At 38.8% G+C, this 19898-nt stretch overlaps 1 protein-coding gene across 11 annotated transcripts in view; it reads right to left on the reverse strand.

Annotated features, from left to right (window-relative positions):
* Positions 1-17224, reverse strand: part of mpdz (multiple PDZ domain crumbs cell polarity complex component) — a 56413-nt gene extending 39189 nt beyond the window's left edge. For all 11 annotated transcript variants that reach the window (XM_015046691.1, XM_015046685.1, XM_015046694.1 and 8 more), the window contains exons 1-11: positions 17014-17224; positions 13561-13622; positions 11405-11571; positions 7579-7734; positions 7339-7478; positions 6827-7040; positions 6573-6695; positions 6279-6473; positions 4654-4756; positions 2834-2922; positions 2014-2254 (exon numbers count right to left, since the gene is read on the reverse strand). In XM_015046691.1, coding sequence (XP_014902177.1) covers positions 2014-2254; positions 2834-2922; positions 4654-4756; positions 6279-6473; positions 6573-6695; positions 6827-7040; positions 7339-7478; positions 7579-7734; positions 11405-11571; positions 13561-13576 — 1444 coding nt within the window. In that variant the 5' untranslated portion in view covers positions 13577-13622; positions 17014-17224. The remainder of the gene's footprint in view (positions 1-2013; positions 2255-2833; positions 2923-4653; positions 4757-6278; positions 6474-6572; positions 6696-6826; positions 7041-7338; positions 7479-7578; positions 7735-11404; positions 11572-13560; positions 13623-17013) is intronic.
* Between the last annotated feature and the right edge of the window lie 2674 nt (positions 17225-19898).

Below are 19898 nucleotides of genomic sequence, written 5' to 3' on the forward strand. Positions count from 1 at the left end.
ACTAAATTTTTATTATATATATATATATATATATATATATATATATATATATATATATATATATATATATATATATATATATATATATCAAGAATACAATAGTATGTATAATACTGTACTTGTACTGTACTTAAAAATTGAACAAATTAACTTTTGGAATCATTTCAGTTTTAGTGAATTTCAGTAACAATTTCTATTGACTCAACGTTAGGGGCGCCAGGGATGGTGCGGTGCAGATCGGTTGTAGTTTCTTTCAACAATTTAAACAGACAAATAGCATCCCAAACTGGATCAATCCGTCCCATACCGCTCAGTGGAAACAAAGCATAAAACAGCAATGAAAGATTTCTAATGAAAACCCAGCAGAGAGTTGGTAAGGTCTCAGCATTTTTCCCTTTGTTGGACGACCGAAGCTGTGGAGGAGGAGATTCTGGGCCCAGCTGTTTTCACCACCGTCCTCTTCAGCAATGTAATATGCATGAATCTTATTTATTTAATTTTTATGAATTTCTTTTGTATTGCTCAATTTCTTACCTGAGTCGTAGCACTCATGAAAATAAAAATGTTATTCTAAGTCTTTATCAAATCTGTGTCCGGGCTTTCGGGCTACTATCTCTCCACGCCAAATCTAATTACTTCCTATTTCTATCAATCCTTGTTGACACTAAGCCACTTATGCAACTTGGCTTCTTGATTCTGTAAAACCCTGGAGGCTCTGTCAGTGCAGCTGGAGACAAAAACCTTTCACTTTCCTGTCTCCGGCTTGATTAATGTTAAACGTCCAAAACAAACATGGCACACATTAATACTGTCCTGTACACGTCGTTAAGTAAAACAATTGAGTTAAGGGGGTTTAATCTAAAAATAAGAACTCATTTCAAATGTGACACTAGAAAGAAATGGTTTTAGAGGCTACGGTAAAAAAAAAAACAAAAAAAAACTAGCCATTTATTAGATAGTTTCTAATATAATTTAAACACTTTTGGAAATGCGATTTATCTTCGTTCATTAAAGTTGGTAGACCCATTAAGGGAGGACAAGAAAGCTGGGTTAAACAAACCAAGCATTTTTAATGGATCACCTAGTTTTAAAGTTGATTAGAGTGTTAAGAAGCTTCTTAATTGAAATCCATGACTTCCTGTTTCCCTTGTCTAAAACCATGTGAAAGTCTTCCAAATGCCAAAGACAAGAGACAAGCCATTCAAGTAAGGCAGATGTGTGTTGATCTTCACAAGTCGGGAAATGGCTACAAAAAAATTAGGGAGTAGGATAAGCTTAGCCCTAATTTCCAGACAGAGCAAAATATAACAAGTTTAGACAAACTGTCAACTTGAAGCAACGCAGAATAAAAACTCTGAATTATGACGCAAAGTAGGGAGGACAACGCAGTGAAGAAAAACTAACTGTGCGCTGCAACAAGGGGTGCTATCTTAGCTTAGCCAAACCATAGAACAACCCTGTACTGTAAACATGTGGAATGCATTTGTACTGGGACAGTCCAGACGGGTGCGTGGTGAAACAAAAGCACCTTGTGGCGCCCTGTTAAGTATGGCAGAGGATCTATCATACTGTGGGAAAACAATATCATTTCTTAAAGTTGAATTTCTACACATTCCCACAAATAAACTGTGCACAAAATTTCTATCTTTTCAAAGAGATTGGACTCCTGGACAATTTTAACTACTCGTTCACCGTTTGCTTTGTCTTACTGACTGAACTGAGACGAGGTGCTATGCACATTGCAGGAGGGCAGGTTGTTTAATTCAATATTTATGTCATAAATTTTACATTAAATTAAGGTCAGTTTATTACACAAAGAAATATATGTTTTCACAATAACGTAGCAAGATAGCATGTTTATTCTGATATCCCATAAAAAAAAAAAAAAAAAAAGAAAATGTTTTCGGAGCCCTATTTACACATAAAATAAAACCTCTCTAGACATATTGACATAAGCAGAGTAATAGATAATTCTTTTCTATGTATTTTGTAGAAAATCTATTTTTTTCCTACCTTGAGTGGGCTGCTGAGCCGTGCTCCTCTCCAACTCCAGCTCCTTCATGACGGTGGCTGTGGTCGGGATGGTGGCAGAAGGGGACAAGACGGAGACGATAGGGGTCACGGCGGGGGGTTCCTCCTCGTCGTCGGGCCTGAAGCCTCGCCGGATCAGCTTAAGGTGGACCGTCTGGCCGGTGTGTCTGAGAACTTCCACTGCCTGTTGATTGGTGTACCCCTGGATGTTTACGCCATCCACCTACAGGGGGCGACCATCGGGGTCAAGCTCGTTATGAAAAGTGTCAGAAAAATTCCTTGGGAAGGAATGCTGTCAAATGCACTCCAGCTCCAAGAAAATGAAATTAAAGTAATTTAAGAGTTTGTAAACACCGGAGGCTACATAGAAAACACTGAGAGAGCTGGGAGTATTCCCAGCTCTCCTATTTAATTATATCCCTTCTCAGATGGGTAATAAGTTAAAGTAATTTAAGTAATTATAAGAGTCTCATAGAGCGGAATAAAACTAGAGGAATCGGTCTGAACATTATGAAAACAATGCACCATAAAAATCCTCAGCAAGAATATTAAAAACATATTTTCTCAGTATGCTAATTAAACACTCCATTATATTCATGGTTGCAAAAAATGAGCTGCTGCTATCTGTAAACTGTGAATTATTCAAAATTATGCATCTCATAACGTCCCTCTGCCGAGTGCGTGAATGCGATAACTGTAAAACAAAACGCAACCTGAACCTTTCGCTGCATATTTTAGTCCAGACCAAATGAAAACAGTAAAAACCGGCCTTTCCTCCGAGGGGAAGAATCAAGGTACTCACGGCAATTATCTGGTCTCCAACATGAATCCGGCCATCCTGATCAACCGCGCTGTCTTTTGTTATGCTCTTTACAAAGATGCCGGAGGGCTCTGGGAAGTCGGAAAAGTTGTAAAGTTAAGAGTTAATCTTAAGCAACTTGCAATTTACACATTACACGGTGATTCATGTGCTTTTTGAAGACTGGAAAACACTCACACAAATCATGTGAGTAGGCCAAAAAGGATATTTAGGGAAGAGCAGGTGTACAGTAGTAAAAGATCTAGCACTTTTTAAAAATTATATCTAATATTTACACATCTTTATACTTTTTTTTTTGTCATGTAAATAATTTCTGTTATTCTTCAGCAGAAACTGTATCTTAATTACTTTTACACTTTAGAAAAACATGAAGAGAAATTGGTTGTACATAATTTCACTTTTTGGTTTTCCACATTAACGTCATGTCCCAAAGGAGTTTTGCTTTAGTGTTCAAAAGGGGTTAGAATAATTTGTTTTTCCACACTTTTTAGCTCATGTTTGTTTTACTTAGTCGTGCCCTTTTGTTAGTTCCCTCACTTGTGTTAACAAATTTCTCCATCTCTACTGTTATCTTCTTCTTTTTGATTTTTATTGCCAGTTGGGAAAAAAAAAAAAAAAAACATATAATCACTACCGCCACCTACTGGAACAGAGTGTGGTTCAAACTCTGTTCTGATGTGCTTTTATCCCCTCGTGTTTCTCTCAGTGGGTTGTCAGACTATTTCCTTGTTTTTTTAATAGTTGTTTCTTATTTATTGCTTAACAGGTCTTGCCATACACAGTTTCATAAGTATTGCGTTAAAGGTGTTTCCATATGGTGACTCCTTTCAATTGAGTTTTCTAGTTTATTCCTCTGTTCTGTTTCTTGTATTTTTGTATTTAATTATCTTATATTATTTGTTAGTGTTTTCCCTTTGGTTCTAGATCCTTTTTAGTCCCTGTTCAGGTTCTGGATTCATTACTTTTATTTCCCTCATTTTACCTTTTGTCTTCTCTCACAGCTGCACCCTGTTTGTAATCAACCACCTGCATCTTGTCAGCAATCACACTCCCTTGTATTATATAAGCCTCTCTGTTTCTACTACTCACTTCTGTTAGGCTGCCTGCCTTTGTGCTGCATTCCCTGACCTGTTTTCCCTTGCATTTATTCCATTAAGTTTATTATTAAACACGCTGTTATTGTCAACGTACATACTGGCGTGCATAAGCCAAGGCAAGAGTGAGACTAAACTCCTTGGAAATTAAAACTATAGTTATTTTTCTCTGAGTTGAAATGAGCTCAGATGTGGGAGTGGCATAAGCTCGCAATAAACGAGCAAATATAAATATATTGTTGAGCAACTTCTATCAAGTAAAACTTTTTTTTTTTTTTTTAACCAACGTTCCTTTAGGCTGGAAAAATCTCCACCAAATGAATATATATCCTTCATAACGATGTTTATTAGAATATGTCTGGCACCATACAGAGCTGCTCCTCATTTAGTCTTTCTGATCGTATTTTCCATGGAGCTCTTCAAACTCCCTTCCAGCTGACAACGATGATCACGCCAATATTAAAAACATTTAATGCGTGCATGGACGAATCGGCATCTCGGAGGGACTGTTGCGAGTCCAGAATCTGGCACAGAAACGCCCGTATTAAATTACATAACTCCATTAATTATTCATTTATGCAGCAGTTTTTTTCTTTTTGTTTGTGACTTCCACAAATACCCGTGTTTACACAAATACATGCATATAATTTCATATCCCGTCACATGTGGAATGATAACGACTGAACTCAACCTCCACTTTATTCTCACCTGAATTCTTATCTGCAACATAGCCAGCAATAGTGATGCCCAGTCCCTGTGTGTTCTTGCTTAGGCTCACGTCAAATGCTTCAATCTCCTCTTCTTCGCTTCCCTGTTAAAATAAATGTCACCAAAAGTTAACGTTGGCAAAAACCTTCTCTTTTTAACCTTGCTTTGAATGGATAGAAACTAAAACAGTTCTATTATTGTGGGTAAATAAGAAGTACTCGCCTTTGCATCATGATTGCGGTACAGAATGGATATAGAAGTGCAGCTCGAAACAAACATAATTTGACACCTCCGTGCTTCTTCACAGCTTATGCATCTTCCTGGTGTATTTAATTATTTTCAACCTTTAATACTAAAATGTACGAAGGTTTAAAACTGTTCATATCAGCCCAAACTTTTATGTTTAAAGTGTATGGCTAAGAGAATCGGAGATGTTCTGAGAAACAGGCTGGTGACCATAAATGGTTTATTGCTGGTTTGACCCTGACTAGTGATCACCAGGAGGAAATCTGGAAAAAAAAAAAAAAAGATCTTTTTCCAATCAGCAGATTCACCTATTTGAATTTTTCTTTGGACTGTATCTCTAATCTATTTGCCAAAAATGTGCTTATTTGTGGATTTTAATTTTTTTGTTTTAAAATAAAAAAATTAAAAATTCAGGAACTGCTCTCTCTTTCACACTCTCTGTTTGTATTGTTGCTTTATTATTGATAAAAACTGGAAATTGGCCACAAAATTCTCACCGGTCTATTACAACTGTTAGACTAACTCTAAAAGCTAGTGAGTGATGCAACAGAGACAGCAGGAGGTGAAGATAACAGACCAAGCATTTTAAATGCAGAAATTTTGACAAATTAGCTATGTTTGAGCGTTACCAGAAACCACCAACTTAATAAATAAATGTATTGAGTTTGTAAAAATAAAAAATATGTACAAGTATTGATACAGGGAACCGGTTTAGCTTTGTATTTATTTATGTATTTTCACCTCAACCCCAACACATGAAACTTCAACGAATAGCACAAATAAAAAACTAGTCGGATCATTTCAACATATTGGACAACTAAATTTGAAGTGAAAGATGCTCAGCAGTATTTTTACACAGTCTGCCAGTGAGGATCTGTCTAAATTAACGCCTTAAACAAACAAACCACAGATTTGGAAGAGAGAACTGCATATTAGGGAGAAGCAGCTCACCTGAAGCTCACGGCTGTCTGTGACGCACGTCAGCCAGTGGAATTACAAGGACTTACACTGTATAATTACTGAAAAAATAATGAGTATAATCTGTGTGTACGCTGCAGTAAACAACTTGTTATGGAGGAGCTGTTATGTGCATTCTGTAGATGGGCACTGATGGCTGTATTCACATAGACACTGGGGAGGACAATCATTGTATGCACATTGTTTCATAAAAGAAACAGTTTAAATATAAATATTCCCAAAAAATGAATGTATTAGAGTAATAAAACATATGCAGCACTGAAAATGTAATGCATAACTGACATTTTACAGCACTAATTTGAGGATGCAGCACAGAGAACCGGTGTTGTAGCTAAAAATGAGAAACTGTTCTATTACGCTTTGTACTGTCATTTCAACATTTCAGTGAAGGCCTCATTTACCTGCTGCTCAGCGACAGTGGGGAGCACCACAGACATGACAGCAGACGGCGTCTCCTCCACAGGCCCCCTGGTAACGACCAGCTTCACCCTGTTGCCGCACTGCCTGAGGACCTGGGCCACCTGATCGCTGCCCATGCCAAACAGGTCGGTGTCTCCGATTCGCAGGATGTGATCCCCGCTTCGTAAGCGTCCATCCTGTTATTAAAAAAATAAATAAATAAAGTGTTTTCATGATTTTAAAAGTTCGGAACTTCGGCGATCCTAAACCCAACTGAAATACACCGGCGCAATCACCTGATCTGCGACGCCTCCAGGAAGTATGGTTTTGACAATAACCCCCATAGTTTTTCCTCCAACAATCCCAAAGCCGAGGCCAGTGCCGTCATTTACTAACTCGATCGCCTCCACGTGCTGCCACTGGGGGAAAAAAATTAAATAAAATAAAAACACTGACTTGGATTTGTCTATCCATAAAACGGGAACATTTCAAAGGCGTTGGCGAAATTCGTAAAAAATTCAGTGAAATCCAGTATATTTTCGTTTTGCACCTTGCTGGAGTGGGCTGATAACGTGCTAGCAGCAGAGGGTGTGCGTGACACAACCGGACTGGTCAGCTGAGGTATCGGCCCTCTGGCCACGGAGAGCTGCACCTTCTCTGAAGCGCTCTGCAGGATGCTGATGGCTTGTTGGTGGGTGACCGTGTGGTCCAGAGGTTGACCGTTTATGGCCAGAATCTGGTCCGCTTCCTTTAGCTTCCCGTCACTTTCAGAGACATAAAGGATATAAAGGGATAACTTGCACAAAATCCCCTGCTGTTTTCCACAAAATTGGGTCCCTACATATGTTTCGAGTCATTGCAGAATTTCTAGACACAAATTTCCAGTTTTCAAAACTGGATGGATTACACTAATCCCGGTAAATTAAATGGGATCAATAATGTCTAATCCAAAGGTATCATTGTAACTCTGTAACTCTGGCAAAATTTGACTAAACTTCCATAATTTTTGAATATGTAACTGCAAGTGTTTCAACACAGCCATGTTTACAGTTTCTTACATACCAGTGGGCAACACTTCCTGGTTGAATTTCTTGAATAAAGATTCCCAGCTCTCCTCGGTTCTCACTCTTTAGCCCCACCACGCTGAAGCCGAGACCCCCTGACGCTGGTTTCTGCAGCTCCACGTGTGTCACGTAGCGACCCTTTGTCATCCAAACACAAATATGTTCATTTAAAATTAAAACTCTGAAAGATATTTCGGGATTGACTCTGTTCTTGCGCAAAATTACATGTGATTTTTACCTGGGCCATAGAGTGGATAATGCCCTCAAATTCTTCCAAAGACGTTTTCCCGTTGATGTGTGAAGTTGCTGAGTCGTCCGAGTAGGAAGCATGGCTGCCATTGGCTTTGATGCTGTGGTCATTGAGGTCACTTCCTCTGGGGGATGTGATGCTACCCTGCAAGAAAAAAAAGAATATATAGGTTCCCTGTCACATTTTGCCCTGTTATAGCCACTTACTTCAATGAAAAACAATGCAAACTGGTAAAATGGGATAAAAATGGCACAAACACGCCCTTTAATGTGACACCCAAAGAGAAAATCCAGAGCAAACAATTGCCTGTAAAGCCAGTCTAATTGGTAAACTGAGTCAATCTTTGTAATTTTATCCAGTTGTTCTGTGAAGGCCTCTGTGGTTTGCTAGATGCCTTTAAAGAAGAAACCACATCATGAAGACCAAGGGGCACAGCAGGCAAGTTAGGGATGGGAATGTGGGTACAGAGAGTCCAATCTGACATTTTGAGCTATTTAGCATCAGTCTTTATATTTGCAAAGCTGGTAGAGACATGCCACAAAGTGGGGGAAAAAAAACAAATTTATAAATGCTGCAATGTTTTATTCTCTCTTTTAAATTCCTAAAACCAAGTCAAATGTTAACTGTACAAAATGAATGCAATAAAAGTGTAAATTTTACAGAAAAACCTCTTTGCTGTGTCCCGCCGTGAAGGTAAACATTTAAAGAGTTTAATTTTAGAGAATAAGCCTCTGAATGTGGGCAGCCTAAAACCACTGGGACAGTGGATAGCTTGTTATCCCACCACGATTAGCTGGATCTGTGGCCATCTAATCCCTGAGGAGATAATGGCTCTTAGCCGACGTTCCAACAATGACTCTGCTCCAAATACAATATTTCTATCGTGACAGGGAGGGGAGGGAGGCCATCTGGATCCCGTAACATGCTCGAGTTTTAATTAGCGAGCCGACTTTTAGCTGAGCGGCAGATGAATAGCACAAACGAGACAACTGTACAAAACAACGCCTTCCTGATTTTATTAGCCGAAAGGATTTAAATTGGCTTCAAGAGGACGGACGTAAACTAAAGCTGTCCCTTTTGAGTTCCCAAATTTGCATCTGGAACTTGTTTACAATGTCTTGGATAAATAAAGTCCCAGATTAGTCCTAAGCAACAAAAATCCACTTAACAGGACGCATCAGTGCTGCAAACCAAACCCTGCGGGCTGGTATAAGTTAGTGTAGCACGCGGCTAAGTTGCTGTCCTCATGTGCGAGCTTTGTTAGCCGGGCCCTGGCTAAGAGGATTAAAGTTCCAGTTTGGTTCTTGCACATTTAAGAAATTGTTTCTGCCCCACTTCACATAGCAGCAGCGGCGGCGGTGGCAGTGCAGGCCTCTTTCTCATCGAGGAGCTGGGGCTCTGTTACCGTGGCAACATGGATCGAGCAAGGCCTAACTAACAGAAGCCAGAAGACAAACTGAATGCCTTTGTGTCTGGCTCTCTTCTCTGAACAAAACACAACATGCCTCTCTAAATTGTTTCTGCTTTAGGGAGCCAAACAAGCGCAGTTGGGTTTGAATCTAATATAAAGATGTAAGACACACTCACAGATTTGAGTCTTTTATTAAAATATGTCCCTTTAGCCTTGGTATAGCTCGAAAAAAAAAAAAAAGAAAGAAAAAGCGGTCCAGCTTTAGATCTGGAAGGAATCTATGATGAAGAGCGAAACTTCAATCGCAAAAGCAATTTTTTCATTCTTTTTTTCTTGTTTTTTTTTTTTTTAAAAGGACTGCTACAAGGCACTTTATGATCAAAATTCTGCAGGAGGGGGGTAACTCTCTCATCCCAGTGCCTCCCACTGCATAGTTCGCATATTTTCTCCTGCTTCTCAAATACTTACCCTGTTCCTTTCCGCTTTGACTTGAGAGCTCTTTACTTTCACAGAAATCCACTCTCAGCGGGGAAAATCATCTCAAAAGGAACAAAAATGGCTTTCCCACTTGTACCAACTATCTCTGCTCATGTGCGATGTGGTTTGTGTGAGCCCCGATAGCAATTTGGCCACAGAAAACACAACTGGTGGATAAATAAGGACTGGAAGCAGAGGGGGGAACACAGTGTCCTGATGTGGAGGCAGAAACTAAATAAGAGAGGTTGCTGTGAAGACAGCAGAGACACAGGAAGAGGAAATCAGGCATTTGATAGGCTACATAAAATCTTCCTGATGTTCTGTACTGAGTTTGTCTATTTATTTTTTTTTTAAACGTAAAGAAAATTTTGTTCCGATTACCCCCGAAAAAAAAAAAAAAAACTTCTTAGATAAAAGGAGACAGTTAGACAGAAGATACGCTTCAAGTAGGACACAAGAATGCGTATCATTGTCCTGTAGGAGGATAAATAAAAAGCCCAATCTTTGGATATGACACTTTTCTCTCCTAAAATCCAAAAGAAGACAATCATCAGCATGATTCTGCTGTCACCGTACTCTAAAGTACGAAAAGTGCGAACTGGGTTATCAGACTGGTCGAGTGTGCGAGGCGCAACACAAAAACAAGAAGCCAACCAGTGTAATATTAATTTCAAATCATTTTTCAACACTCTAGAAAGTCCTGAGAGACTTTTTTTTTTTCCTTTTTGGACATCTTTCTGGCTTTCACTAAAGAACGGCTTCCATTTGGCAACCGGGACGTAAATCTTGGTGCGACTGCTTGTTGAAGCGATGACTGTCCTTCTGGGAATGTCTCCGAGATCTCTGAAACTCCCCCAGAGTGACCGTCAGGTCCTGGGTCCACGCCTCACAACATGGACCAAACGGAGGTCACTTGTGAAAATATGATAGACGTTCAGCAGCCATTTCCATGTTTTTGCAGGCAGTTCCTCTTTTAGCATCAGATCTTTGTTTCTGCTGTGATGAGCAATTTTACTGATATGAAGAAGTTAGAAATGTGAGGAATCTGAGCATTATTTGTATAAAGCTATATAAATTATGCTAGTTAATTAAACATAGAGGCCCACATTCAGTGTTGGCAAAAGCAATTAAATGTTAAATAACATTTTTAATACTCCACTTTGAGAAAATGAGCGGAAATGACAGCAAAGGATTAATCTCCCTTGAACATTTTCACGCTTTGCCATATTAAATCACAACTGTCGATGTGCTATGTTCATTTCAGGCCCCTTTGCTGCCTTCAAATCAAATAATGTGCAACCAATGGGCTTCAGAATCACCTGGATCAGACCTGATCAACACCAACCCAGGTAAGTTAGGGTAAATACGGTGAAGGTGTTTAAACCAGCACCAGATGACAAAACAATATCTGGAGTTTTGAAAAGCTCGTAGAGAACTGTTTAATCTAATTGTCCTAAATGCAAAGAGTATGGCACCACTGTGAACGTATGAATACATAGGAAAGGCTTATTGTAACTCTGGAGGAACTACAGAGTTACGGTGGGACAACCTGAAGACAGGACATGTTCAGGCTTTGAAAGATTTTAAGTTAATATCATCCACCTGTGTGTATTTCTAATTGAATTAATTATTGCAGAACAAAAGCCATCATTGAAAGACATGTATAAGAAGTCCTGCTTGCAGTTCTCCACTAATCAAGTATGGAGCAAAGCAAACATTTCTAAAATAACTACAAAATATGTTTCTGACTGTGAAAAAGGAAACGGTTCAAGACTGTGGGAGCTGAGAAAGTAACAATTACTCTTATGCTGCAGGGAAGTAATGGCGAGTAAGCTGCAGCACCAACTCAAGCGGTAAAAAAAAAAAAAAAAAAAAAAAAGAGAAAAGTAAGGTCAGAGAGGAGGTATTGCAGGGGTTATATCAAACCTGATCTCTGAGATGCTGAACAGACTTTTGCAAGGCCAGGATCTGGTGGAAGAGTGGGCTTTGAAGCACCGATCTGAGCAGGCTGAGCTTCTCCTCGGTGGGCACCTCCCCCCGCTCCTTCAGTTTGGCCTGGAGACGCTCCACCGCCTGCAAGGCACGCTGGGTATCTGCAAGCCGTCGCATATTTCAGTGACAGAGCCGGCCGAAGCGCAGGCGTGGAGGTAGAGAGAAGCAGGCGTGGGAGAGACAGTTCTTTATTAGAGAAGACTGTGAACGCTGGAAGGGAAGTTAAGACATGTATATTGTTTTTTTTTTATTATTATTATTATTATTATTATATAGGGTATTATGTTTTAAAGAGTTTCTTTTTTTTTTACTTTGACTCGTGCTTTTCTGACATCCATTTATGCAATGAAACCCACAAGAAAGAATGGATAGAGCTGTACATCCACAAACGAGGCTTAGCTAAGGCTGATTGGTGCTTAACAGACCTTACTGTATCAAAATCATGCCACCATAGGTTTGGCACGAAAGTAAAAACTCCATTTTTAACGCACTGCTTGTTGACAGAAAAGCTCTGCTTCCTTTTCTTGCTGTTAGGGTCAATAGTGGGTATGGCCGGGAGCAGAGAATGGCTATCAGGACGACGAGATAAGAGAAGCAGGCCGGACCCCACATAAGCTTCACAAATCAAGCGACTCCAGAGCGGCTTGTTAGCGGGGAAAAAAGCCGGCCGGGAGTCTTCTGAGCAAAAATAAAGCAATTTCTGTAGCTGACCAACTGTGACTAACACTGAGCAGGACACGCACAACGGTCCGGAGCTCTTTTTGAACTGGGGAAGCTTTGTTGTTGCAACAAAGATTGCAAATAGGGCAATAACACTCGAGCTTGAACAGATTTAGTTCTTGTTCGCTTTCTGGTTCTAAGCGTGTAGCTGTGTCGTTTGCATCATCTTTGCCTCAACGTGGATAATGAAGAGTCCTACCAGCCCACGACATGTAGCCGTTCTAGTTTTATTTGCTTTTGACCAATAAAACGGAGAAGTCCGGAGGCATGTTAAAAATGCTAGGAAAGCACAGATTGCCGTTTTGCGGGCAAACTTTGAATCTAGAGTGAAATATACCAACAAAGAACTAAACTTTCAGCTTATGTAGCCGAGCAGCAGAACGAGCACTTTGTTACAAAATCGGGTTTCTTAAGTCTCTTAATGGAATACTACCTTTTGAACAAATTTTCAAAAACTTTACAAATAATACAGACAGCTAAATTTCTACTTCAGCGCGTGAAAATTTCAGAGCTTGTATTCAACAAAATCAAATAATAAACTATGGTGCGTTTATCTCTTCCGCATTTAATCTGTGTGGTAATAAAGACCTGCCAATGTGGTAAATTTCAGGACCCCCCCAAAAAAAAAAAAAAAAATCTAAGACTTTTAAAACTGTGAATAAGATAAATTCTAGGAACAAGAAAATAATTTATTTGCTTTAACTCCAATAGTTAATATTACAGTAAAGACACAATTTGTTTTGAGAGCGTTTTTGCCTGGATTCGGTCAGAGGAACCAAAGCAGTAAGTGCTCTGGCGTTGAATTTGTTGGCCAAGCCAGTTAAAAGAAAAGGTATCTGATTCTGCTAAGACACCTAAAACAATGATTAAACCCCTCTAAATGAATAATGGCAAAGTTTGGCTTCATTATGAATATTAGTTCATTTAAATGAGGTGAAGTGTGAGTTTCCAAAGCTGTCAATAAATGTTGGCAGCTTTTACCGAAAGAAGTTGGTAGCAAGAATTTGCCTTCATGCGTGACAAATAAATCTTTCAAAGGACAAACAAAGAACATTTTCCACAACAGTGTACGAGACGGCAACGCAGTCGGTTTCATCCATGTGTCTTGGACAGCAGCCAGAGCATCTTACACGGCTTCAGGAAGCTCAGCAGGAATCAAACACATGAAACGTAACTCACTGAGCAAAAGTTGCACATTTGAAAAATGAAGAATCACATGGAGACTCAGAATTCTGCTTTTGTAGCAGCACTTGAAACATTTAACTGATAAGAGATGAACTTGAGACTAAAAAAAAGAAACAACATGCGTGTGTAAAGTAACATCTCGTGGACATAATTCAAGTCAGAATTAAGAAAAAGGAGAAACTTACCAATTGTTTCTATCATTTTTCAGCCGTCAGGTGATCATGAAGTTTTCTCCCTTTTTCAAGGCCTGAAAACGATCAACATGCTAAGGTCAGATCATCTGAGGACAAGTTCATACATTTCTTTTACTTTAACTGCAGGAGCGCGGATGCTAATTTGGATTAGATGCACGAACATTATTGATTGAAGAAATACCCATATGAAAAAGGGCATCGATTTAACCTCCCCCTCCACTGTCATGTTTTCTGAGAAAGGTAGTTAAACAGAAAAAGCTTTCACAATAAAGATTAGTCTGAATGAGAGCACTTCTGCTGTAGCTTACTGTTGTTTTTGTTTGACTAATCTATATATGAATTAAAGCCAGGCAATTCACATTTCTTACACCTCAGTCAGTCCAAGGGTTTAAAATGTGGAATAAACACATTCGATCTTATCGGATGTTTGCGTGTTCACATTTGCTGAACAGAACATTCTCATCGTCATGAGTCCTACGAAGGCTAATGGTCTTATCAGTTATTTTGAAACCAAGGTAACACCCGTCTCATATGATGAATCCAGCCTCCTGCTCAAGCTTTACTCCCACAGTTTTTGGGAAAATATAACCTCGGCATGACATTTCTTTAGGCTCAGAGATGGTTCCGTTTGTCGAGTTTATCTCGCAGGACGCATAATGAAGATGAGGAACTGAAATTACTCATTCTTATCATGACTCATCACACTAAACGTAGAAGATTTGCAAACCAGGAATATATTTAAATCCCCACAAACTCGAGCAATTTATTATTATCAGGTCAGGAAAACAAAGTAAAGCAAGGGTACATAATAAAAAACTGAAGTGAACAAATTAGGTGCTTTACTGTGTCTTAATGATCATAATCATTAATCTGAGAGGTAATATTTATTTGGACTTTTTGCTTTAGCATAAAGGACATTGGTGTTTCTGTTTGACCAGAGCTCCTAATTTTAATTTCACAATTCAAGAGTGCTGTGTTCTTTTTAAGCCATTGTTCCAATTATAATATAAATACAATCTTTCAGAGTAAATGTGAAACAATTAACAATTTTCAAAAACCTAGAAAGATGAAGTCTAAGCATGATTTTGCATTGCTTGAAAAGCAACCTTAAAAGCCAGATTATAGCTTGCCTCGTCCTAACCGATCTGGTTCGGGACGCTATTTTATCTGTTTTCCTTTAAGACGCCAATACAACCGCACGGTACCACAACATTCCCGGCGCCTGACAGTTAGGGTGGCGCTACTATACAGTCAGTTGACAAGGGAACAGATGAAGGTCGCTCCTTACAACAAGCATGAGATGTACTCTGTGTCACTTTTGTCGTCTCACGAGTACGACACCGCCTTCCCAATGAGCGGCCAGGTGGTGGTGGAAAAAGTTCTCCTGAATACGCAGAATCGTGAAATAGCGTATCAAACCGCATCGACCAATGACGTACTGCTCAGTGGAAATGCGGCATTAGAGAAGAGATGTCTTCTTATGTCTTGTGAACTGGCTTTAGATAAAATGCCTTAGTACCCCTTAGTACTCCAATCCTCTGAATTGGAAGAAAAATGAAACATAACCTCCACGGAGTCTCTACTTTGTAAAATCAAGGTGTTTTTTTTTTTGTTTTTTTTTGTCCCGTCACAGCAACTGTTTTGAAAAACAACTACCAAATTTATTTTTTTATTTTTTTTTGCAAATTTTTTCTTGCTCACCAAGAATAGAGAGCGATAACGAACAGAGATTTTCCATTCTTGTCAAATATCAATTTGGCTCATTTCTGGACTTTGACTAGGCCACTCTATCACATTAGTAAGCTTTGATCCAAACATTTTAATTATAGTGTGAGTTGTATGTTGGGGATTAGTGCAGAGCAGTTTTTTCTTCCAGGGTTGTCGTGTATTTAGTGCCGTCTCTTCAGTTGGAAAAAATGATTAAATTATGTAGTTTGTACTTTCTTTACACTTCACAATGATGTAATATGGACTCTTAATTATTCACTGTGTAGTTAATGCAGATTCAGATTATTTTGTGTGCAAAAAATAGAGTAAAATATTCTGAATAAAATACATCTTGGGAAACTAAAATACCTTGGCACAATGCTATTTGACACACTGTAGGTTGGCATTTGCAAAGCAGCCAATCCAGGAGTGTCATTTATTTTCCTTGGCACTGACTGGCTGAACTCCCAAAAGCAGAAATAAAGACTGTAGATTTTAGCTTCTAACACAGTGTCCATTGTGCATATGAATGCGTATCTGAGGTGTATTTAGTGTTGAACTATTAAATTAAGAAGTTGTAACCATTTTCTACTTGCTGATTTTTAGCTATTCGTGAGCAGCGTTGCTCCTCAACTCCCACCAATACCGGAGTTCAACTGTGCATTGATGTTTGTGCTTGTACAGTGACAAATTGCAAGAAAGTTTAAGGAATAAAAAATTCCTTGGATAATAAGACATGATGATAATCCACTCCCCTGCACTGTATCTTGTAATAGACTTAACAAAAGGGCTTTGTTAAGACGTGACTCAGAGACACATCACAAGTTAAAGGCGATTGGCCAGATAACTGCAAGCTCTAAAAGCAGGTGATGTGAACCATATATTGCTTTAGGTTGTTAAAAATTCTCCACAGTATATTTCTTTTACATTTTTTTTTCTATCGTTGTGCACTCCGACCTCCCAGCCATGTGTTTACAGCAATAATGAAACAAAAACAATTATTTTCACTAGCATGTGAAAGAACGTTGACATTTACTGCAAGCAGAGCTGCCGTGTTTCTCCAATAAAGCTGGAAATGCTTTACCCTTGAGGTGGCTTGTAATGATTCACCCAATGTCTGACAAAGCTTTTAACTTTAAAACGCCTGAGTCTTAAACCACAAACACGTCAGGGGTTTTGGGGGAGGCGATAAATGTCTCTAAATGTAACATCTATGGTCTAGTGGGAGCTGTGCTGCGCCATGGCTAAAAGAATAGACGGAAAGGCAACGGTTATGAGTACGTCGTGTGTTATTTTGGTTAGTGGTGCTTGTAAATCCAGCCGATGTTTGCTAGTATTTTGAATACAGACTCGTCTGGGTCAATCCGCTTTTCTTCAACTCCTCCTCCTCCTGCTCCTTCCTCCCCATCTCTCCATGGAGTGGAAAAGCAACAGGCTTCCGAGCAGAAGTTTGATAGTACAGGAGATTTGGAGGCAGAACAGCGGGTTGCGGTCACTATTTTTACGCCGTAGTAGCACGCTTTACGTTTGAAACAAACAGTATAAATCCGGTTTTAACTTGTTGAAGCACACCTTTCCCGACATGTGAGCAGCAGCAACAGGCGTCTCCTTATTTTCTTCTAATTAGCTAACACTGCAACGAACAAAGACGTTACGTGTACTTGGCTACAAATGTCATTCTCCAAACATTTGTGGACGCTTTCTGAAGCGAAAAAATGTCCTCAACGAGTCACTTACATGAGTGTGGAGCTGTTTCTCTCGCAGACAGCCAGTCTTCCTCCCCGTATAGTTTCCTCTGTTGTCCTGCGGCTAACGGCGCACTGACCGGGGCTTAAAGATGGGGCGTAGAGTAACTCGATCCTCTCTGTGGACATTTTCACCACCGGTTCAGCCGGAGCTGAAAAGCGCCCCTTGCTGGCGGCCCTCACACCCATTGGGGGCCAAACAACCTGGCCTGGCTCCCGGTGCAATAGCAACCACGAATCTGATACTACATATTTGTTGATGCAACAATTTGTTTATGACTAAGTTATAAAGTAAGCATATGTCGAAAAGGTTTAGGTAATGTACATAACAAACATATATACCGTCCATTTTTAAAATATTTAAGATCCCATCTTGCCCCAAGTCTTCACTTTTAAGGTTACGCTCTGGAAAATAGCTGATTTTTTTGTTTTTATACTGATGTAGACCAGGTAGATTCTTAAATATGAGCACATGGAAAATACTTTCCGAGAGATAGAAATATGAATTCTGCTCCGTCCAAAGCTCTAACTAATTAGTTTAAAAAAAATTGAAACGTATAAATTACTTTATTTCTGTAATATTTTGTAATTTTATTATTTATATGTTTAATTATTTATCAAATTAAATACTTGACTATAGATTTGTAAATATCTTTCATAGATACGATCTGACCACTTCAACTGTTTGCTGTAGTTTAAAAGTTAACCCACTTACTCATGCCTTTAACAAGAAGTCTGGTTAAAATATTTAACAATTGGGAATTCCAACATAAAAAATGTAGCTGTATTATGGACTTTTTTTTCCCTATCTGTCTTTGTGGTTATCTTTTATTATCTTTTCGAAAGGTAACAACTGAAATTTCCAAAAATTATTTAGAAATTTCAGCACAGTTTTATTATTCACATATTGTTAAAAAGTCTGTTTTTAATGCAGAAGTACACATGCAGATTTTTTTTTTAATTATCCTGCTCATTTGGACATTCCTTGGGTCAGAGTTTCTGGTAACTGCACAGTATTTTTATATTACAAGCTTGTTCATGCACAGTATATTATTCCTAATTTTGTTCTTGTATATTTTTAATATCATTTTTTTTATCTGTGTGAACCAACATGGCTCAATGCTGGTGTTACACCTGAATTTATTCTATTTTTTATTCTCCAGCAGGAGAAGGGAATTAGTTGATGGGATGATATGTGAAGCAAATGGAGAACAATTAATGAGGCTGCTGGAAGGTGCAGAAAACTTGAAACTGGGGCAGAGGTTTACCTTCCAGTAGGAAATCAGTCCTAAACATACAAGCAGTGACAAATAAATGGCATAATCACATATTAGAGTATCCCAATAAAAACATAGTCAATTTGACAATGTTTCGCAATAAGTCAGACAACTTCCATAGAAGTTTTATCCATCAATTTAATACATTGTGCATATAGCTAAAGCTATAACCTCCAAACGTGAAAAGGCAATATGACTTCTTAAATTGTCCATCAGAAAGACTTAATGTTGGACATGATGTGTATTTTGGGCATTCCAGTGGGAACTTCAGTGGAGTCTATTAAAACTCCACTGAAAAGAAGTAATAAAAAAAACTCTCCAGATAAACCAGGGCCAAGTCCACAAGCTACTATTAGAGAGCCAATACTGACCAATTCCTTTCATGATCTATCTTATTTTTTTTTTTTTTACTTCTCTCTTATCCACCCTATAATTTCTCAGGCAAACATTACGAATCAGCTGAAATAAGAATGTAAAATCGTTTGTCTTCAGCAAGTACCATGCAAATTCAGCATTTGGTGTTTTTTTTTGTTGTTGTTGTTGTTTTTGTATTTTAGTTCTGGATTTTTCCTTTCTTTTGTCCCCTCTCAGCAACAAAAACGCAGTTTCTTTGAAAACACTAAATTCAAGTTCAATAACGGGTGTTCCTAAGTTTGCTTCCCAAATTAAAAGGCAAGGGTGCAAGATGACAGTCAAATCTGTTAGCACAAAGAGTTAGAGTGAACATAACAACAAACATGCATTAGTAGTTCATGTATGTTCTAGCTTGACAACTATATTACAGTCAAGAGTTGCAGTGTGAGGAAATGTGATTGGACTTGTGTTGATTCTATAAGAGTTGGCAGCTGTGCCAGGCTTTTCTACAGGTTGCTGATTGCTAATCTGGCATAGGGGGTCATTACTGACAATTTATTGCCACCATCTTCATTTCACGTCTTTGTAACATTACCATCCGCTTCACTTGAAAGAGCTATGAGAGCTATTAACCGACCCATGACTCTGCAATATCTGACCTCGGTACATCCAAGAGCTGACATTAGGACTTCAAAGCTAATATTCCACACCATGTCAGGCTCTCTTGGTTTCCTTATAGCGAGCGTAGTCCAGACATTTCGAAGGCACGGCGAGTCACGGCAGGCGAGGTGAGGCTATGTATTCTTGAAAAAATGTTGAATGATTTCATGAAACATCTTTTTAAATGGGTCTCTTTCTCTAAAGGTAAATATTAGTCTTGTTTAGAAAGAAATATCCCCTTTTGTTGACTTGGATATGAAAGCTTGTGAGTCTTATGCTGTTTAATATTGTATTTGCACACTGTACATCTCGTACATGACTACAGGATGAGTTACTTATGACTAATTTCTGCTTTTACTGAATAAGTGAAAGAGTCTCTCTTCCATTTCCCGCAAAGTAGCAGCGAAAAGTATTTGCCTGCCTCTCCTGCGGATTTCTTTCTTCTTTCTTTGTGACTTATTTGTTTCCAGATGATGAAGCAAATTTTGACATCAAAGATAGCTCAAGTAAATAAAAAGAAAGCAGTTTTCAAATTATGATTTAATTTGTCATGGGAAAGAAGCTATCCAAACCTGTCGGGCGCTGT

The sequence above is a fragment of the Poecilia latipinna genome, unplaced genomic scaffold (assembly GCF_001443285.1).
Source record: "Poecilia latipinna isolate Pla-1442-1.1 unplaced genomic scaffold, P_latipinna-1.0 Scaffold788, whole genome shotgun sequence".
NCBI lineage: Eukaryota > Metazoa > Chordata > Actinopteri > Cyprinodontiformes > Poeciliidae > Poecilia > Poecilia latipinna.